This window comes from Megascapheus bottae, chromosome 13, assembly GCF_031878675.1.
Source record: "Megascapheus bottae isolate mThoBot1 chromosome 13, mThoBot2.hap1, whole genome shotgun sequence".
Classification (NCBI taxonomy): domain Eukaryota; kingdom Metazoa; phylum Chordata; class Mammalia; order Rodentia; family Geomyidae; genus Megascapheus; species Megascapheus bottae.
In genome coordinates this window covers 4,853,754-4,877,148 of record NC_143521.1, presented here as the reverse complement: position 1 = coordinate 4,877,148, position 23,395 = coordinate 4,853,754, and the positions used below count along the sequence as shown (strand labels likewise).

The window sequence follows — 23,395 nt, the reverse complement described above, 5'->3', positions numbered from 1 at the left end:
AATATGAACAAAATTCTGATGTATAGTTAAGAGAGTATCAACATTGATTCAAATGAGGGTTAAATGCAGAGTTGTGAGATATTTACCTGTTTTGGATTTTCTTTTCTGATTACTGTTTTATGTCATTGTTATTTTTTTATTAATTTATTTTAAAATAGCTTTAAATAGTTGTACAAATGGTTTAATTTAATATGTTGGTCTATGAGTGCAAGATATCTTGGTAATCCTTTGTTTTTTCTAACATGTCCCGGTCCTAGCAAGGAAGGTGCTATCATACTGTTGCCTTTCCCCAGATTTATTACAGTGTGACAGAGAATAGTATCTTGTCAACCAAGGATAGCTAGATAGTGGCTAAGGTACCACAAGACACTTGTTCTCACATTTTTTCTTTATTGTTAGAGAGGTCAGAATTCTCAGCATACCTCAATGTAGTGTAACTTTTGAAAATAAAATTACATTTTAGTGTAAAACAGAATTGTTTTGTATATTCTTTTCATCTTTGTTCTAAGAAGCTTATTTTGAAGAGTTTTTTTTTTTTTGGTCAGTTGTAGGGCTTGAACTCTGGGCCTGGCTATTTTCCCTGAGCTCTTTAGCTCAAGGCTACCATCCTACCCCTTTAGCCACAGCACCATGTCTGGTTTTCTAGTGGTTAATTGGAGATAAGAGTCTCAAGGATTTTAGTCCCTGGGCTGGCTTTGAACTGTGATCCTCAGATCAGCCTTCTGAGTTGCTAGGATTACAGGCATGAGCCACTGCACCTGGCTATTTTTGAAGATTTATTGAAAGAAACATTTTTAATTAAAATTTGTTCTGGTAACAAAATAACCATGGAAATATGTTACTGTAAACTTAATAATGCACAGTAGATTCCCAGTGTATTTTTGTCAGCAAATAAGGAATGTAAATGAATAAATCAACTGATGATGATGAAAGTTGAGAGCTCATTTGCTTCAGAGCAATGAACTTCATAAGAATGGGATCATTAAGAAATAGGAAAGATGGAAAACAATTGGAAGATATCTCAATTGAATATGTCTCCTAATACTACAAGAGTCAACGGAAGTCAAAGGAAGGAGAAGGAAATGATATAGATTAGTAGGTCTGAAACAAGAAGAAGGAGTAGGAATGTATAGATTCAAAATCTGCTTTGAATGTATGCGTGTGCAAACTTTATGTACACAGGTTCTTTACCTGCCACGTTCATACAGTATAGTAGGGCCATAAAAATACCTGGTTAGTTCAGTGAAATAAAATAAAATGGTGATGGTGGCAGGTGGCATGAACAGGATAAGGAAGAGGAATGAGTTCATTATTCTTTAATGAGGAATATAAATGTTCTTAGTACTTAGATTTCCAAGAGAAAATCAACACAAATATGCAGCTTGTCAGGATACAACCAGAATACTAAGCCCAAAGCCCAATCCCAGGGGTCCCAATATGTCAATCTGGGAAATTCACCCCAATATGTTAAATAAAGATAGGAGTAGTGACAAAAAAAGAATATACTTATTATGCAACAGTCATGCCTCGAAAGAGGGAAAATAAGTACCTCAGCTCAGTTTCAGAGTATAGATAGGAGCTTTAGGTTTAATTAGAGCAAAAATTGGAGTAAGGATGAGAGGTACGCACAATTAAGCAGTCTTGGTCATAGTGTGGCCTGGTTATTTATTATTTCAGTTTCTGGTTCTGTGAGAGGTTTCAGAGAAGTTGTTATCATTGTCTCCACTGGAGAGGAACAGCCTGGTTCTGCTGATATGATTGCTCCAATTTGTGGGTACAGCTTTACCATCACAACTAAGCACCCTTATTTGGGGTCACGTCTTCTACTAGGCTCCCTATTGCTTTAAGTTTTAGTCCCTTGCAATAAAGATGTCATGAGTTAGTCGTGATATTCCTGGAATGGAAGGTGACTGCAGGCGAGAAAGGATATGGGTGTTAAAATTCAGGCAAAGATGCCCAGCTTTCAACCTGCTTTTACTTTACCTGTGGGCCTAAGTAAGAAGTCAATGTATTTTAGCAAATGTAGTTTCTACCTTTTATAAGGAGAACACTTTGTGTATTGAAGGCTTCATTTCCTTTAATGAATTAAGTTTCTTTCCCAGATGATGATGATGACTTAAAAAGTGCCTGCTTAAAAGTTGACTTTGACCTTTTGGGAAAGGACAAAAACAGTTAAGAGATGAATTGTTTGAAAAGGAGAGGTAAAATGATTTCAAGAAAAATTCTTAGAGAATCTGCTTTTGATTTGAGATACAGAGAAACAATATGTCAATGAAAGATAATTAAGGAGGACAAAGTGCCCAGATGGTATGATTTTACTTGGTAGGAATGCAGGAACAGAGGGAAAAAGAGAAAATGATTGGCAGCTACAGAGAGAGAAAGAACATCTAGGGAAAACTATATATAGGCTGAGATTCAGAGATGCAGAGATGATAAATGTGAGAAAGAATGTATTGCTGACCAGGAAATTATTACTTAACAGTCATAAGGAATTCAGTAGTGAAGTTAGTGCAAGAAAAATAAGAGGTTAATCTCAGAGGCTCTGTGTTGCCAATTTTTGAGCGAGCTCTCTACAAACTGCATAAGAATGGTGCCATTCCTACTCATGAAGAAGTCCACATAATTTTATTGAAGAGAATGATCATTTATAAAAATATAAATCATGCAGCCGGGTGTGGTGTCTCACACTTGTATCCTAGCTACTCAGAAGGCTGAGCTCTGAGGATTGAAGTTCAAAACCAGCCCTGGCACTAAAGAATGTGAGACTCCTATCCCCAATTAACCAACAATAAACAGGAAGTGGGTCCAAGGCTCAAGAGGTAGGGTGGTAGTCTTGAGCTGAGAGCTCAGGGACAGCTCCCAGGCCAAATTCAAGCCCCATGACCCACCAAAAAAAAATATATATATATATATTATATATACCCCACAATCCACCAATATATATATATTTATATAAATATTTTATGTACTTTATATATTTATGTATATTTTTGGAGGGTCATGAGATATATATAAATATATATATATACACAAATATATAATGCAAAACAAATGTGAACCTGTCCAAGCTCTTCTCCCTTTTTGCTGAACAACATGGAAAGCTCTTCAGGTTCTGTTGCATTTGCTGCATTAGCAGCATCAATGAGCAGAAATGACCCAAGAGAAAAAGAGGCATTGGTGTTCTTTCAGCATTGTTATTGGCTTATATCATCTGGGCTTGTAACAAAAAGTGAAATAATCAGCAAGTTACTTACACCCAGGAGATTATCATTTCTGCTGTTTGACCTACAGTGCCTTGTGAAAGGATTTGCCTTTGCTGAGTTTCTCAAAGTTGTTCTTAAATATTTATTCAAGTAGAACTCAGCAAGAGTATCTCCAACTACTCCTTTGCAATCAAATTTGGGTCATAAATACCATTCTAGCACCGTTCAGGAACTTATGTTGGTGTCTGCATGTGTCATAGTATTGGTCATAATGCTATAAGTGAATCTGTAAGGTTTTTTACTCTTTCCTGTAGCTACAAGATGATTATAGATAGGATTCTGGTTTGTCTTGTTTGTTTTAGAAGGTGGTATTTGCAATTACTTTCAGAGTTTATTACACATGCATTTTGTAAGGCCTCAACAGTTATAAACCATTTCCTGTAGAGAATAATGTAGATAAGAAAAAAGTACTTTACAATATTAAGGAATAAGGTAAAGCTGAAATGAGTAAATTAATTTCTAAACAAATCAGAATTCTAAAGCACTACTATTGAAGTATATCAATCTATTTCTGTGTGCATGCTATACTTGGGGAATCATCAATATTAGATTGAATTATTTGGATAGAGTCTATTAAAAATCTTAGATTATTTGGATGTGGTGTGTTAGAAGCATAGTACCAAAGTTTTCATCTCAGATACTAGCACCAAGCTGGGCAAACAAGCTACCTTTCTATGATGGTAGAAATAAAAGTCTATCAAGGAAGAAATATCCCAAAAAATAGAGATTAAAAAATAGACAGTTGATATGTGCCAATGAAGAAATAAAAGATAAGGTGAGAAGCTCCAAGGATTATGAAGACAAGAGCCATTGATGTGCAGAAATGTTCACTGGAATATCAACTGTAAAAATGTCTGATTCAGATGAATTGTGATTCCTTATGAAGTTGTACAATTTCTGCGGCTTTTGCTGGACCAATGCCTGTATTTTTAGATGGTTGCAATAAACAGAAGGTTCTCGACAACTAGCAGCAACCTCTAACGCAACTGAAAAATGAAATGTATGGTTCCTTATTAAGATTTTCTGTGTTTTCCAGCAGTGGTATCCTTTATTAATATTCTACTGGTGCTTTGCCTGCTGGTTTCATCCCAGAAACAATTTCATTTACAATGTGAAAAGATTTTATTAATAAATCACATTGCCTGATATTCTTTTAGCGTCTGGAAGATATGCCAATCTTCTGTAGGAAATTAAATCAAAATAGACCCAGAGAGAATTTTATAGCAATTCTCTTTTTCCATATGCTATATTTTCCTCAGTATAAGATTAAAGACTTGACAAAAATCTGAGAAAACACATATCAGATTTAAGATATCCATGTCAGTTCAAGTATATTTATATATAAAATAAGAAACAACTGGAGATTTAGCTTGGAAGTGTCTTTATAGTGAAAGGTCTTTGTTACATATTTGACAAATAGTCATAGTCATCAAATGCACTGAAGTTTATCTTCCACTCTTATATCTAGAAGAGAACAAAAAGTATAAACATGATGAAAGACAATAATTTCATTTTGGCATTGTGTGAATAAATGTAAGGTAATGCATTTCATTGCTCTCTGCGATGTACTATTGTTTCTTGAAGAAAATAATATAAGTAAAGAAGAGAGACAGAGTGGAGAAGGAAGACTACGTATTGCACAGATGGAACAAATATTCTCAAAAGTTTATGTTCGAAGAGGAGGAATAAATTAGAAAAACAAAAGTAAAGTGAATAGCAGTGAATTTTTAAAGAAACATGGAAATATTAAGAATACTCAAAGAAATGTCTGATATTTCCTCTGTTAACTGCTATTATACACTAGCTTGAAATTGTTATTTGTTGTCTAAAATTGCTGTTTAATAAGAATATGTGTGTATTTTAGTAACGTCCTTATTCATGGACCATTTTTTTCTAGTGGTACTGGAAATGGAATTGAGGGCCTCATAGTTGAAATTTAAGTATTCTACCACTTGAGCAACACCTCCAGTATCCTTTTGTGTTTGATTCAAGGCAGAATCTTGGTTTGTGCCTGGATCGATCTGGCTGTGAGCTTTCTACTTGCGATAGTTTCTGTTACTCAGGATGACAGGTGCACATCAGTGTACATTTTCACAGTTGTAAACAATGCCATGAACCGCAATATCCAGCCATTGGTTGAGATGGATTCTCTCAAACTTTTGTAATAGGGCTGGCCTCAAATCTTGTTCTGCGGTTATCTGTTTCCCAAACACCTAGGAATAAAAATGTAGGCACTGTGCCTGGAACAAACTACCTTAGAGAGGGAAGTAAAGCAAAATAAGAGAGTACTGGTCTTATTCTTTAAATGGAGTTTTAAATTCATTTAAAAACTTTCTTAAGATTGTGTGATGAGTTGTTATGAGGATCATTGATTTTGATTCCTTGGATTAAACAATCACTAAGATTGAAAAAATAGCAGCAGTTCATTTTTGAAAAGACATTTGACTAACTTAGACTGCTTTTCTTAAAACTGTAAAATGGAGTGTATGTGCATGTGTGTGCACATGAGTATGTGCATGTTTGTGCATGTATGCATGATTTTGGAGAATAAACTCAAGTTCTAGTCTTGCCAGGAAAATGTCATATTACATGAGACATCCTCCTTTTTTGTTTGTTTTGTTCCAGTCCTGGGGCTTGAACTCAGTATCTGGTCACTGAGTCGGTTTTCTCAAGGCCAGCGCTCTACCATTTGAGTCACGGCACCACTTTCAGTTTTTTCTGTGTATGTAGCACCCAGGAATTGAACTCAGGGCTTTTTGCATGCTAGGTGAGCACTCTACCACTAGGCCATGCTCCCAGCATTTGCTGTTTTATTTATTTATTTTTCAGCTATGGTCTCAAGTTTTATCCCACACTGGCTTTGTCTTACTCATACTTTGCCAGTCGATGGGAGTGTTTGGTTTTCAGATTTCTTTTCTTTTCTTTTCTTTTCTTTTCTTTTCTTTTCTTTTCTTTTCTTTCTTTCTTTCTTTCTTTCTTTCTTTCTTTCTTTCTTTCTTTCTTTCTTTCTTTCTTCATTCTTTCCTTCTTTCATTTTTGTGGGTCATGGGGCTTGAACTCAGCCTGGGTGTTGTCCCTGAGCTCTTCAGCTCAAGGCTACCACCCTACCCTTGAGCCAAGCCCCACTTCTTGTTTCCAGAGGTTAATTGGAGATAAGAGTCTCAGGCCTTTTTGTGCCCTGGCTGGCTTGGAATGTTAATCTTCAGATCTCAGACTCCTGAATAGCTAGGATTACAGGTGTGAGCCATCGCGCCCAGCTTATTTTTCAGATTTCTTATTGAGAAATAGTGTTGCTAACTTCTGCCAGCCTATTATTCTTATTCTCCCGTTTCTGCCTCCCAAATAGATAGGATTACCCATTTCTGCCACCTGTGTCTGGTCTTGATTGGCTTTTGAAGTGTGTTTCAGGTTAGCTTCCTATCTTTGCAATTACCAAGATCATGCACAGTCACAAAAATTGCCCGAGTAGTGAACTTTGATATTTATAGGATAGGAAAATAAGTGGACCTCACTTAAGTATATTTTTCTCAGTGTAAACCTTTTGAGAAAAGATAGCAAGGGTACCATATAATATGTAATGGAAATCTTCAAAGATGACAGGAATTGTGGAAGGCATAGGGACTTTGACATGCATTATTATCATTTTGCTCAAAATGATAGTTCTTAGATAAAACGTTTTGATAACATTCTTTGTTTTCTGTCCAGGGGAACATATGAAGTAAGCTAGGTCAATGAAAAAGATTATAATTAGGAGCTCTGGCCTTCATTTACTTGTTACTTAGCTGAGCATTACAGGGTAAAAAATGGCTCTTTCTGCTGACATCTCTATATGCATAATGTGAGTCTGACATTACCTCCTGTTAAAGAATTTTGGGTGAGCATTAGCACTCTTAAAAGAGTATACTGGATTTCTAATAGAAGCACCAGAAATCCAATAAAGCCTTTCAAAAGAATCTGACTTTGCAGGAAATGAGTTGTTATAAATATGTATAATGACAGTTTATTCTTATGAACGTATGATGCATATATACTTTTATGTATTTGTCCTAAAATGTATCTATTTTTGTGGCTTCTTAAGTTAAAATATATGTATTTTCTTGTATCCAGAATTATAACTTTGCTTTGGAATTCTTTCAGCTTCTCAGAGTGATAAACAAATATCAATTCTGATGACTCATTAATATGAAGTATGCATTTCTTTAATCTGTTAATGATTTTGTACTTCACATCAAATCTTATTAATTTCCAAGAAAACTTGTGCAGTAGTGTGCTAATTACAATCCATTCTGTCTTTCCTTTTCTTCTAGTCTGCTCCCAGTTTTCAAGAGGAGTCTATGCGATTTTTGGATTTTATGACAAGAAGTCTGTAAACACCATCACCTCATTCTGTGGGACACTCCATGTCTCCTTCATCACTCCCAGCTTTCCCACAGATGGTACACATCCATTTGTCATTCAGATGCGACCTGACCTCAAAGGAGCTCTGCTGAGCTTGATTGAATACTATCAGTGGGATAAATTTGCATACCTCTATGACAGTGACAGAGGTAAGTTATGGCATCTTTCCCTTTGTGCTTGGCACTGGACACATAGGCTTGATTGTAGAACCATAAGACCCAAGGAATAGGTGGCTTAATTTTGCCTCACTAATCAGTTGTGCAATTTGAAACCTGGCAACCTGTTTACAGTGAAGCAACAATAAAAGAAATATGAGTGTACATTTGACAAGGATCGATAGTTTGGTAGTGCTCAGATATTCAGCTGGAAGCTAGAAATCTACTCCAGCAGAGACAGCTAGAATGACTTCATTACTAATACAAGCATAGAAAAATACATTAAAAAAAATTGATGCTACTGAGGTTGGAACTTGGGCCTTCGGCTAATCAGGCAGGCACTCTACCACTAAGCCACATTGCCAGCCACCCTCCCACCTAAAAAAACTCTTTTTTGTAGTCACTGAATCACTACTGTGTTAGAGTTTTACCAAAAAGAAAGGGCTATTATTACCTTTGATTTAAAATAGGATCTCTGAGTCTTATCAAGCCTGTGAGTAGAACTCAAGCCTATATAGGGGTTTATGATGAGATGTTCTTAACTAATACTACAGTTTCTGAAGTGAAGTTCTGACTTTATAGTGTTACATTCCCTGTTGTGAAGTTCAATACTGCAGACCTATTTAACTTCTGTGTCATGAGATCCTAGATGTTTTTGTCTTTCCAGAGTCCACAATGGGAAGGTCAGTAGTCTTTGCACTTTCACATCCTGTAGAACATTCCTTATGGATTTTTGTATGTGTCTTTCTGAAGTCTACACAATGAAAGCCAAACGTGTCATGAACCACTTTTTGTACCACATTTTGCTTCTTCCTTCAGGAGTTTACTTCTTAGAATATGTGTAAGTTCAAATGAAAACAAAAAGCTTCAGGAGAGGGCACCTTGTATACCTGCAAGGGTAGACAAGAGGGGAGCTTGTATCAATCAATTTTCCATTGATCTGTTGGGATTTTTGGCAACAGAACTCCCAAATCAGGAACGCTCAAGTGAGGTGTCTGGTCTCTGCCCTCTGCTCCTGCTCCTGAGGAAGGGAGCACTCAAGGGAAAAGCCAGTCAGCATTTTAGAACTGAACAAAAACTGCTATGCTGCCAGCTTTCTCCCCAGCGTTAAGAAGGAAGCTAATTGCTATCCACATAGGGAATGAAAGATAACTTTAGAGAGAATATGAATTTCAGGGTGCTGCATGGTTGTCATAAAAGACTCATGAAATTGAGCTTATTTACGTGTAATACTTCCTCTTGCTCTCTGGGAACTTTCTTTCTTTAAAGCTAGGTTGAAAGTGACATTCTTTTAATATTGTTTCCACCTTTGTATCCTATTGATGTGATTTTTACCACTTATTCTTAGTTTATTTCTAGATACTTTTTCTATGTTACCATCCTTGTGTGACCAATCCCCAACATATATTCAGTTGGTCATCTCTCAAACTCCACATTCATCTCCATTTGATCCATTACCAACAAAGAAACTAGAATTATTTTCTTTTAAGTATCTTCCCCTTCCCCATCTAACAGTATCACTGTCTTGCTTAAAACACTTCAATGGTTTTGCATTTAAGCATTTAATGAGAGTAAAATCAAAATTCTCAGCATGGCTTGAAGGCTTTATACTACCTGGTTCTTGTCCAATTCTTCAGTGCATTCTGCTGCCTTGTTCTCTTTCTAAAGATAAATCCATTTGACCTTCTTTCAGTTTCTCAGACAGACCAAATTTTTATACCTCAAATGTTTAGTTATGTCTCAAATTCTTACTCCTTTGTGATATCCAGGTCTATGTATCATTTCTTCTGATATGTCTTTTGTGCCCTCTCACAAAGCAGTGTTTTAGTTTCCTTTCCAACCTAGGACATATCAAAATTTATAATTAATACTGCCATTGATTCTGACACTGAAGGACTGCTTACTGAGCCCCTGTTCTGTTCCAGGGGCAAATATAACCATCTGGGCTACACACCATTTGCAGTGGAAGTTGTGTTTTGGCTCCAGTAAAAGGAAGGCAATATCCAAGCAGTGCCCAGTGTTCTGATGGATAGTTCCTAACTGGACTTACACCCTCTCTTCAATGCCAGAAACAAAGCTGATGCTCCATGATGAAGGGTTAAGCAATGAATGGTTTAAACATCTGAGCATTTTAAATTTGAAATGATATTAGGGGGTGAATCTCATTAGCTTCAGTGATGAATAATCAGAAGAATGTCTTTGACAGTTTGATATGGTTGAGGATAGTAGAATCCTCACCCTAACTCTCCTTAGCCCTTTAGCCCCCCTTGTTACTGGTACATTTGAGCTTTGAGGTCGTCAAGTTGCTAGTAGTAGCCAATATAAATAGGAAAAGAGAAATATTAGCATTTGAAAGGAACTCAGCGAGACAGGCCATGGGTAATTGATAGGTGAAGATGAATGAACTTATGTACTTCCAAAGAGAATCTGGGACATTTTAAAGTGATTTTTTATTAATACTTTAGATATAATAAATGAAATTGAAGTGATGAGATAATCTCCAATTATTAAATTATACCAATTGATATGTTGAGTGCATTTGTCAGGTGATAATATTAAGTAATTATAGTTTAAGCCAAAATGACGTTATGGATGTACTTTCAAGATAGCATCAACTAGCTGCTGATATTTTAATGTGAAGAGTATCAGGCTGGACTTTCAGCTAAACCCATTTTCAGAGATAATGTATAAAGCTCTAAAACACTGGCAAAAACTTCACCTCATGGATCATGGAGATTGTATTATTGCTTTCAGATTTTTTCTAATTAATGATTTAATTTTCATGGCTTGGACATCATATTACATTTAACAATGACCCACTCAGTCACCACGGCAACTATATTGCTTCCTTGGCTTCTTATCCTCTTTCTCTTCTGCTCTATGGCGGCCCTTTCTCAACTCAGTGTTAAAATATTTGGAAAATTTCCTTTTCAGAGATTGCCTAATTAAATTATGTAATAAATTAATGATATTTTGAATAGCATTGGACTTAAACATAAAAAGATTCTTTTCAACATTCTGGCAAGATTGGCCATCAGATGAAAAAGACTCAAAATTGTTCTAGTCTCCTTCCTTGAACTATCTTAACTGAAATAGATATTAAGTCTTTCCTGTTCCCCAACTGTCCATCCAAAAGCTGAGACAACAAATCAAGAGGCCACATCCCAGCTGCAAACTAACAAATGTCTGAGTGCACCCTAATTTTTGCACAGAATCATCTCAGATGAGTCTAAATTCCCTGATGATAGTTCTGAAGCTGTTCATCTGGTGCTAGGTGACTTTTCAGGATTGCTAGTGTCTCCTCCTTAGCCAGGGCACAGCAACAGAGGACTTGATGTCCTTCGCAGCTTGTTATTATTCCATAGAGAGCAAGGGATAGAGCTTCGGTGAATTTTAAACCAGAAATTAATGGGCTGCCTCTGTTAACACACTCGATACACTTTTAATCTTTGAACATGGATCTAGTATATTTGAATAAATGCTTAATCAAAATGCAGCTTTTATTTACTGTTTTGTTATCAACAAGGGAAGGCAATACATTTCTACAGAGAATAGCTAAAACTCAAGTAATGGTTTTAGATTTATCTGTATGTGTTGCTTTTAATTTTGAGCAAATCTTGTTTAGTCCTTGAAAAGAAGGCATGTTAATTCAGTTCCAAGTAAATGTCACCATCACTCTTAGAACAAAAATGCTTCCAAAATATGAGCTTCTTTTCTGACATTCCAGAGAGTACTAAGGGAAATCTGTGTTGATCTAACTTGATTATACTGTCATGCTTTAGTAGTCACAAAGCATAGCTTCTATGCTTGAAAGAATGGTGAATGCATTGGTTTTAAAATGGAGCAATGAGTTAATCATTCAGAACTACCAAGTGGCCAGAATAAACTACATTGTTTTACAATATTCATTTTAAATTTCCCCCTTTAGTGTGAATGACAACTTAGCTTTCACCTGCATTTAGGCTAAAGGCTTTTCCCTTCTACTCTGGCATTGTTATCAAAGCTATGTCTCTATAAAACTGTCACCTACTGGTATTAATATCTTGGGCTTCAGGAGAATGTCAATGAATAAATAGGTTACGTGGCAAGAGTCCATTACTAAATAATAAATACATAAATTTAATACAATTTAATATTTTTAGAATAGTCAAGCTTTACTGCAGCCAAACTGTCTAAGACTTTAATGATACTGGAAACTTAGCATTGGACCCTAACAATATTCTTGAAAGTTTACAGAATAAACTCTTTCTTCATTCATGTATTTAGAAAGAAATAGTAATATTTCCAAATTGTTTTTTTTATTTTTTACATGAGTGGTATATGTATCAACAAGTTTTCTTATTCAGAAATAAGAAATCAGAAGCTTCAATATCTTGATACTCTAATATGAATATTGAAGTTGAGTGATTGAGATTTATTAATAACATTGGATAAGCCAATGATTAGGTCCTTATCTGTGTGAATTTATTTTCTGAATTAAAGGATAAATGCACGTATGAAGATATTCTTCTTACTTTGGATAGAAGAGAAAAAAGCGGCCTTCAAGTCATACTTTCTCTCCTAACTAGAACATGGTGGGACTGAGAGAAGATGACAAATTAGGCTGGAGGAAATGCTAATTGGTAGAACACTTGCCTAGCATGTGCAAGGCTCAGATTTTGATCCCTTGAACCAAGGATAAAAGAAAAAAATCAAAGCATGAATTTGCATTATGTCTGAACATTTTAAATTTCACTTTCAGAGTTATACAATTTTGATGTTACTAAAATGTCAAACTATTAACTATAAAATTCAATTTAGCAAAACAAAAATCATCAATTGTGTGAACAAGGGATGAAGTAGAGAGATTTTGAAAACATTTATTTCCATTAGAGAAAAAAAGAACTAAGTCATGGATTAGTAAGCAAAGGACAGATTACATATGGGTTTATTCTCTGGATTGTGAAAGATTTTTAGCAATCCTCCAGAGCTGGTGTGATATTATTCCCTGACTTCTGACTGAAGTAAATTAATCAACTAAGACATAGTACTACTTTAGCTGTCTAGCTTCTTAATAAATATCTATAATTTTGGTTGGGTTCTCCAGGTTACAAAATATTAATCCTAAGAGCTTTAATAATAGAAAATCTACTATCAGTTACTTTTGACACAGAACAAATGAACTTGAAAGTTAGACACTTTTAAAGATCCCATTCTTTTCATTTTACATATCATTTCCATATTCTTTGACAGGGTGAACTGCCAGTGAACTTAAGTTCAAATTTATCACTGGGTGGAATCCACTTATACATTTATAAGTGGATTTATATGTAAATTTTCTTATAATATCTGTCAAAGATGAGAAAAAAATGTCAAGGGCATCACCACCTACAGTTTTTAGAATGAGAAAAGCAAAGTTAAATAAGAACACAATGGAATTATGCATTGCATAGAATAAAGGAAACTCATTGCGATTGTTAGATGAATAAAAGCACACATGGTATCATATCATCTATAGATATTTTTTTAAGAAAGTGTTTGGGGAGATTTGAACAATCATTGAAATGTGTTCTCCTTTGGAGAACAAAGGGGGCAGAGTAACTTAGATTTCTTTATCCTACTTGGGAATAACACAGACTAAACTTAATAGCTGTTTTCAGTCTCACTGTAGCTGTGAATTGATATGATGACCAGCTGTGCATCCTGTCTCTTTCCTGATGATGTACAACAGAAAAGGGACCTACATTTTAGTTGAAAAGATTTAATTTTCCTAAAATGAACAGAAATCATAGGCGTGTTGTGATGTGTTCCAAAGTTTTATCATTAAAATTTAAGTGGACATGTGATGTTTTTAAGTCATCCTTCAGGAAAAAAAACACTTATGTTTATTTATGCCTTTTTATTCATATGAAAGAAGTACTTTTACTGTTTTACACCCCCAAACAGTTAAGTTTAAGGTGCAGTCATCAATTTGATATTAAAGTAGATTATTTTGATGTTTAATGAGATATTTTAATGATAAAATATAGTAATAGAAAGACCACCAGGAACTCTTAAGCCAGCTTTATTTATAACTAGTATAAAATCTATTTTAGTTTATTCACTTAATCTCTCTTCTCTCAAAATTTATTGTAGAAAAAAAACAACCATCTTATTTCATCTGTACATATTTTTGTATTTATTTGGCAAAATAATTTTTTTTAGCCAGTTGTGAGGCTTGAACTCAGTCCTGAGCACTCTCCTTGGACTTTGCTCTATTACTTGAGTCACAACCCCACTTCCAGCTTTTTTCTGTGTCTGTGGTACCAAGGAATCGAACCTGTCTTCATGCATGCTAGGCAAGCACTTTACCACTAGACCAAACTCCCAGCCCACAAAATAATTCTTATTCTAAACAAAACCCAACGTCAGTATGACATTTAGGCAATAATTGATTAATTGCATCATTTTTAAATGTTCCAGATAAAAGTAAGTTTCATGTATCACAACTGGTTAATATATCTTGTATCACAACTAGTTAATATATCTTGTCAGAGTTTTATTATGTAGTCTAGAATTTCTCACTGCCTGAATATGGCACTTGCAATCAAGGTATGTTGTCAAGCAAGCATTGTAACCACTTAAGCCATGTTCCCAGCTGCTGCAGGAGAAACCTGTAGGAGAATGGCTGTCTGGTGGTAGCACCAAGAAAAACTATTAAACCATAACTGACAAAATGAAAAAGACTCGAGAGTTTGGATCAAGTGGTAGAGTACTTTCCTAACAAGCATGAAGCACTGAGTTTAAACCCCAGTTATCATAAAATAAATAATATTCTAACTATCGTATTACTTTAATTAATATTTTAATGCTCATATCATTCCATCTTTATTTGAGAGACCCCTTTTGACCTTGGATACACACTTTGAGTAATTTATCACAAATGTTTTATCATAAGTACTTCATTTTGTCAAAGATATTTGAGGTTCAAGTTACATATTCTTTAACCAATATGGAATACATCAAATTCTTATGTTTTTGAGATAAGGTTTTCTTGTACAACCCAGGTTGACCTTGAACTCATTCCTACTATCTCATACTTCTAATTGCTGGAATCACAGGGTTGTACCACCAGAACTGGCCTCAATCCATAATTCTTTTTTCTGTTCCTGGGAGTTGAACTTTGGTCCTGGGTTCTATCCCTGAGCTGTTGTGTACAAGGCTAGTGCTTCACTGCTCGATCCACAGTTCCACTTCCAGCTTTCCCTGGCTAATTGGAAATAACACTCTCAAGGATTTCCCTGCCTGGGCTGGCTTCTAAACATGATCCTCGTACCTCAGCCTGCTGAGTAGTTAGGATTACAGGTGTGAGGCACTAGCACCAAGCTAATCCATAAAATTCTTAATGAATTCTCATTCTTCAAATGAGTGGTAAAAAGCTGGGTTGAAGGCTTGATTTAAATAGTAGAGCTCCAGCCATGCAAACATGAAATTGTAAACATAAGGAAATACAAGGATAATAATAGTGATAATTATATGTCATACCATGCTATAAGCAAAGGCACTAACAAGTAATATAATAGAGGGTGTTTTTGTAAAATATTTTTATTGCAATACAAAGGAATTCATATTTAGGAAATGAAACTAATTTAGTTAAAATATGAACTATTTCTCCTTGCCTGAACCACTCTCAGTAACAAAAACAAAAGAACACATGCTTACAGAAGAAAGAACAACTAAAAACAACTAGAAGCAATAGCACAATCTCACAGACATTATTTCCCCGTGACCTCCGTGCACTCCCAGAAAGTCATCTCCTACGGAGCCTTCATCATTGTTAAGTGATAAACTATCACATGGAACAAAACAGCTCTTATGTTCTACGAGTTAAGAAATGTTTGTGGGAACCTGGAGATTTTACTTAAGCTAGAGGTAATAGATATCACTCTTTTTGTATTGCAGAGAAGATGAGCTACTTGAGCATCCAATTTTGCCCTCATTTTGATCGAATAACAGTCTAAATCATGAGTTCTTGATGTGAATCAGAGCAAAGTAGGTAGATAATAGAGATGCTAACCATGGCATTTGGTGAAGAGTCCTTATCCCCTGTGCTGCACAAATGCATCAAGCTTAAAAGGATGCATCTCAGTGATTCCACAGCCCAGCTTTGAGCCATTCAAGTCCCATTATCAGTCTGCCCTGTCCTTTGCTCTCCTAGGTTTATCAACACTGCAAGCTGTGCTGGATTCTGCAGCTGAAAAGAAGTGGCAGGTGACTGCCATCAACGTGGGGAATATTAACAATGACAAGAAGGATGAGACCTACAGATCACTCTTTCAAGATCTGGAGCTAAAAAAAGAACGGCGTGTAATCCTTGACTGTGAACGGGATAAAGTAAACGACATTGTCGACCAGGTTTGCTCCCCTCTGTTTTCTTATGACACCAAATATAGAGCCTGCTGCCAGGTCAGCACTGGCAAGGAGCAAATGCTCCTTTGTGCAATGTGCTTGAGCAGCAGTTTTCATTTTATGGTTTGTATAGGATGCCATGGAGATGATCAATTAGATTATCTCTGGCTTTAGTTAGTAATACCAGTGACTTGTCATTAATGCTGACTGATCAAATTCATCATTTAACTTCAGATTTTTTATGCTCTACATGCTAAGCATTGCCCTGAATCTTGATATTTTGAAGTTGTAAACTTTAACTTAATTCTGCTGAAATATTTAGATTCATACAGAAATATATACTAATCCCATATTACCACCTATGCCTACATCTGTAGAGAGAATAAGTGTTTTTGGAAGGAGTCATTTTTGTCCTATATATTGAAGGATTTATATCAATATAAAACAGTCACTCTATTGTCTAAAACTAAAATATTGAAGTAAATATATTCACACTTTGTTCACTATTTTAGAAATAAGCCACAATTATCGATATAGAATATTTGCAGAAACAATAATGCCAGAGATTCTGTCCCTAGAATACAGCATACTTCACTTTAAGTTTTTTTTATTTTAGAACAGGAAAGTCACAAAGTGATATTGTAATGAACAAAGATAAAATCTACCTACTTTCAAGCTGGGCGCAGTGGCTCTCGCCTATAATCCTAGCTACTCGGGAGGCTGAGATCTAAGGATCAAGGATCAGCCCAGACACAAACTGACCTGAGACTCTTATCTCCAATTAACCTCTAGAAAATGGGAAGTGGGGCTTGGCTCAAGAGTAGGGTAGTAGCCTTGAGCTGAAGAGCTCAGGGACAGTGCCCAAGCTGAGTTCAAGCCCCATCAACCACTACCCCCCTCCACCACACACACAAAATCTACCTACTTTCAAAATCAGGGTTTCCAGGATATCTTACTAAGTAAGATATCTTTTGATTTTATATATATATGTATATATATATATATAACTTTTCCTTGGTTTCTCTCTCTCTCTCTCTCTCTCTCTCTCTCTCTCTCTCTCTCTCTCTCTCTCTCTTCCCCCACACATATATTATTGTGATTTGTATTTTCTTGAAACAAAAATTTATAAGTGATATGCATAATTGGCTCATGTAGGCTTCAAGGAATAGAAAACATGGTCATTAATTTGTACAAGATAGAACATGCTACTAACCTCTAACCTAATTGTAGCCCTAATTGATGTAAAAGACTTGAGACATGGAAACTGCATGTCTTGTGAAATATTGAAAAAGTGAATATAACTAACTTGTGATCACAAAGAACAAAATGCTATATGCCAGAGAGGTGAATCATTTCAGTGAAAAACCAAGTGCCAATCTCAGGAGACAGGATTTGTTGTAATCTGAAGGTTTCGTGTTCAAATGTGAACTTCAAATAACATTTGAATTTCATAGGAAGTTCTCATTAAAACTGAATTTAAACAATATTCATTAGTCTGGCTTAATTTTTTTTAGTATTCCTGATGCTTAATAAAGGTTAGAAAACATTTTCTATAAAAATAAGTCTTTTCAAAACCAGAGGAGAGAAATGAAAAAGAAACTGGGACATTATGGAAATCTTGTTTTGAATATGTGATCATGGTTACATAAATGCTTATTTGTACAGATATTCAGCATGCAGAACGATTTGCATAATGGACAGTGTGCCATTTCACTAACATTTATTAAGGACATTCTCTGTCTTGAGATAGGGATATAGAGAAAGCTCAATTCATGGTACAATGTTCTACGAACTTGTTTAGAAGTAAAGAAAAATGCATACATACAATATCACACTATTATGAGCTATAATTCAATGTGGCAATCTTATCTTTCATTGCTGTAGCCAATGCCTGAGATAAATAGAGAGAAAATGTTTATTTTAATTCATGATTTTGTCATAAAGTCCATGGTCAATTGGACTCTTGCTGTGGGCAATGTATCATGGCAGGAATGTGGTGAGGGATAGGAAGAGGAAGCTGCCTACTTTAGGGTGTGAGGAAGTACAAAAAGACAGCAAGATGCCAGAGCCTTGCAGTCCTCTTCCTTTTATCCATAGACTTGACTTCAATCAAGACCCTACCTGTTAAAGGTTCTCCAAGTTCACTATGATGGGAAAAATATCTTGCAAAGGACTTTGGGAGAAATTTAAATTCCCAAGTATAGCAGTGGTCTAGAGATCACAAGAGAGGAGGTATCTCTTCTTAAAAGGAAAATAAACATATTGGAAATTTTCCTACAAAATGGGGCATTTGACTCACATATTACATTATGTCAAAAATAAAGCAATATAAGCAAAGCAGGATGGATCCATTGAGGTGTGTTATTTTACTTATGAATGATAATATTAAGCCAGGCTCAGTGGCTCATGCTGATAATTCTAGATACGCACGTGGTTGAGATCTGAAGATGAATGTAGTGATTAGTAATGATCTAGGACTCTCCTAGCAGAGGATTACAACAGCTCAAAACCTAGGTACATAAGGTGATATGGGATGAGACTAAATGAAATGATCTCCAGGATGTGGAAACAAGAGATTTATCTTGTGTGATTGTCCTTCTTAATGTACTATGTTATTTCTCTTCTCTCTTTTTTGCCCTTTGATTAATCTCACATTGTTACTGTACCTGACTTTGTCATCTGGCATATTGTATATATGTTTATTTGTTTATTTGAAATAGGAAAGGGAAGGGAAGAAAGTAATATGATTGGGAAAGGGTGGGGGTAGGGAAATGGGAACAAAGTCATGAGAAGGGGTATCAATGTGTGAGAAGTAATGCACCTACTACCTGGTGAATGTAACTTCTATATATTATCCTGACAATAAAAATAGAAATAAAAAATAGAAATAAAAAATAGAAATAAATAAAAAATGTTTTAAAGATTTGAAACCAGGCAGGCAGGAAAGACTGTAAAACTCTTATCTCCAATTAATCACTAAAAAGATGAAAATGGAGCTGTATCTCAAGTAGTAAAACGGCAACTTTGAGCAAAAATACAGCAGCAGCCATTGATACAAAATAAAAGCTATAACAATGGAATATAGCAATGGAATATAGTACACATGTAAAGAACAGTGTGTTCTGAGAGAAGATTATGGAAGGCAATTATTTAGATCCAGAGACTCTGCAGAGTCAAGATAACCAGGCAAACGGAGGAGAGGTACATTCTAAGCAAAGAATACTATTCATTCAATGAGTATCTTCAGGAAAACAGGGATAAGCTAAATCCCTTTTCACTGCACCTTGATATTAGCAATAGAACTGAGTTTGTATTATCATATGATGAATCTTTATGACTCCTTCCTTCTCTCTCTCTTCCTTCCTTTTCTTCTCTCTTCTCTTCTTTTATTTTTCAATACTGGTTCCAGGGCTTGAACTCATGTGGCTTAACATTCTCATGTGGCTTTTTTGTTCCAGGCTGGTGCTCTACCACCTGAGCCATGCCTCAAGTTTTTGCTTTTTACTAATTGAAAATAAGGCCATCACTGTTGATTTTGAGCTGTGAACCTCAAATCTCATCTACCCGAGTAGTTAGAGGTATAGACATGAGCCATCAATCAGTACCTTGCTGAAAGCAAAGTTACAATGTTATGGCCACTAATTAGTGTGGCTACTAATTATACTTTTATGTTCATAGGAACAGTGAATATTCACATCTCTTCTGTTAATGAACACTAAGGACAAGGAGAGCCTATTAGTATTATCATTTACTCTGTGTGCCTTAATTCTCAGAAGGACGAAAGGGGTGCTTCTGAAACAACATTTACAGTAACCCCAGCCAACAGATGTCTTCAGAAGAGTCAGTGGATATGATCATCCTGACTAAGTTCAAGTTAATTCATGTATTTTTCATTCAGAAAGACATCTGTTTTTACTTTTATTTTCCAAAAATTTTCCTTTCAATAGAGAAGATTCAGTTCTTCTGGGAAGGTGACTTAGTTGTATTACATAGAAATGTTTTTTTAGAGCACCAAGTTCCAATTTCCTTTCTACAGGTTGTCGCTTAGTATTGAAGTGGTATGTGGTTAAAATTCTTCCCGGGATTCTTTGTCCTTGACTTGAACTAAGTGTGTTGCATTGGGGCACCTGACTGCCCGGTAGATAGCAAGGAGGCTGAGTACCATGGCGTGCTTAAAAATTAATAAGACAGTGGATGAGGTGGCAAAGAGCACATCCTAATCAGAAGAGCCAGAGAAGTGAAGCACCAAGGTTATGAGGGCAAAAGCGTTTTGGGTGCCTGAGTGCACAGGATGAAGAAGGTAGATGTGGAGAATCTTGCAAGACAGCTGGAGTCTGTATCATATTAATGTGCTTATTAAGGGACATTACCAAAACAATTTAACCAGATTTAATTTTTTTGGATAGCCCTGACATTCCATGCTTTCCATTGGGGTAATCATTTTTCTTAAAAATGGAAATTACCTTTGAATACTGATCATCGTTGACTCAGTCTGGCTCAGTTTCTGCTTTTCCAACATTGGAATGAAATGCATAGGCATTTAGTAGAGACGGCCACATTGGAATCTGAGTCTTCTGAGCTAGCAATATGCAGCATGAAGCTCTGCTCTCATGGCAACCACAGTTCCCAGTTAACCACTTGAGCATAAGGGGAAAACAGTATACACTCTTCAGTCCTCTGTGTTGCCAGGCTGTGGTATTTGGTGCTTAGTTGTATGAAATACATTCTGACTACTTATATTTGTATTAGGTTTATCAGGTATAAGCCCATTGAAGGCTGAGAAGTATTTGTACCTATGTACCAGGAATACAGCCTGGCTGTTTCACTTGTGCCTACTCTGTGCATAATTGATGTAGGTCAGTGAGGGCAAATTGATTCGTCACCATCCAAAATTATTGTGACCATCTGAGGATGACTCGGTTTGGTGGAGAAAAATGCCTTCCCTGATCCCTTGATGTCTCAGGTTAGAAACCATATAATTTGGATTAAGCAATAAGCATGATGTCTAGAATAGGGATCACATATTAAATATCCATAAAGATTTTTGTTTTTATTTTCTCAGTAATGTTCTTTGAAATTTTTACATCTCTATAAACTATGTGTTCATTATTAAAGAGGCAGGACTATAAAATCTCCAGTGTCAATTTTAGTGTTTGAAATTTTGCTAAAAAGATATATAACTTTAGGAATGAAATTTTGACTTCCTGTGGATTAAATGACTCTCAATTTTATGCTGCTTAAAATTTTGTGGTCTGACTTTCACTATAACAAAAATGAAGTGACTGTTTTGACTTAGTGACTAATTCCTTACAAGATACTGAGTATATTATTACTTTTTCCTAAGAATAACATTCTCTGGTCTTGATTATTATGTTTTATTATGGAATATCAAAAGGTATAGTAGGTAAATTGTAAGAATCAGATCAGAATGGCAGCGACTGTAACTTTGAAATATTTGTGTTTGTTAAATCATTATTTCTTTATTGTCACTAGGTTATCACCATTGGAAAGCATGTTAAAGGTTACCACTACATCATTGCAAATCTGGTAGGTTCATTCATTGTTATTTATTACTTTACTGGATGACCTTATTAATTGAAATATCAATTTGGAATGATCACCATTTATCAATGATATGCTTGAAAATATAATTTGATTATATTTGATTGATAAGAAATGACAAAGTCTTTATCAATATAAAAGCGTATACACTGTAAGTATGATCTTTGTGTTGATCTACCATGCACAGTCAGATTAAAATAAAACAAGAAAAAGAGGTGTACCATACACATTTTCAAAAGCATGATTGGACTCTGTAAAGGTCTTGCATTTATGCAAATATAGGTGTGTCTTATGATTTCTTGAGTACCGGCTTGAATACCAGAAAGCATTTATAGCAGTGGCAGAAAAAAATAAAAATGAAAATAAACAAAAGTTAAAATCCTACAATAAATGTTGTTGGTTTTCATCAAAGTTACTACCAGCACACATGATTATTGTAGATGAACTTTATGTTTGGCAATACAGTGCCTGACTTTAAACTTTCCTTAGGGCTTCCTTTAGCATGTAGTCAAGAGATCCTAAAAGGTGTCCTGTTGAGAAGCAAGAGTTAACATAAATGAAACTATAAAATGAGTCTCTGCAGAGCTGCATTCACTGTCAGAACAGCCTAGACAGTCAGTCCCCTGTGTGAATCTTGCCATATGATGAACAACTCAGAGCCACATTGAAAGCTGTGATCTTTAAAAATGTCCAGATGGAGAAGATTATAATGGAACATTGAGAACTAACGACAGAAGGTAGTCCCTCAATATGAGAGTTGATGTGTGATGCTAGAAAAAAAAAAGAAAGAAGGATATGAAGGAACAATTTTTTAAAATGTTTATGCTGCCTTCATAACTTCCAGGGTGAGATCTACCAAATACTTCATCCAAATTCACAACCCATTCTTGCTTTTCAGAATTTTTGGTTTCATTGTTGTATGAAGCTTTAGCAAATCAGTTATAAAAATACTTGTTCTCTGTAGCAATTTCTGAGAACTTAGAGAACAAATGGATATTTCACTGATATTTCAGTTGAAGAATGCCATCCAAAATTGTAGAGCTTTCATCAATCAAACTCTTGATTGGGTGTGTTCCCTCTGGTCAATGTCTACTGAGTATTAGAAAATGTGATTATGGGATATTTCTGCAAACCTGAGATATTAGCATAAATAAATATCTTCAGGATTTGCTGAACGATTGATTTAGTTGCTAAGCTCAGGCTGTAGCTGAGTTTTGATGAAGTATTCAAAAGCAGACCTAAGCTATATGGTGATGAGGATTGTGGTCAGAAGGGAATCATTATTCATTTTTGTGGATTTAATTTAATGCTTTAAAAATAGTGCTGCCGGGCCGGGAGTTTAGCCTAGTGGTAGAGTGCTTGCCTAGCATGCACGAGGACCTAGGTTCGATTCCTCAGCGCCACATACATAGAAAAAAGCCAGAAATGGTAGTGTGGCTCAAGTGGTAGAGCTCTAGGCTTGAGAAAGCCCAAGGACAGTGCCCAGGCCCTGAGTTCAAGGCCCAGGACTGGCAAAAAAAATTCAAAAAAAATGGTGCTTCCACAATTGTAGGGATTTCACGTTTCCACCGTCCTAAAAAAGGTGTACAAGTCATCAGTGGGGACTTACTTTTAAATCACATTTTGAATTTCCAGAAACATATCATGAAG

The 23,395-nt window shown here is 35.6% G+C and overlaps 1 protein-coding gene across 6 annotated transcripts in view; it reads left to right on the top strand.

The window, feature by feature from the left end:
- Positions 1-23,395, top strand: part of Gria2 (glutamate ionotropic receptor AMPA type subunit 2) — a 142,337-nt gene that overhangs the window by 69,374 nt on the left and 49,568 nt on the right. For all 6 annotated transcript variants that reach the window (XM_090343201.1, XM_090343200.1, XM_090343202.1 and 3 more), the window contains exons 3-5: positions 7,571-7,810; positions 15,993-16,189; positions 21,677-21,730. In XM_090343201.1, the coding sequence (XP_090199327.1) occupies positions 7,571-7,810; positions 15,993-16,189; positions 21,677-21,730 (491 nt within the window). The remainder of the gene's footprint in view (positions 1-7,570; positions 7,811-15,992; positions 16,190-21,676; positions 21,731-23,395) is intronic.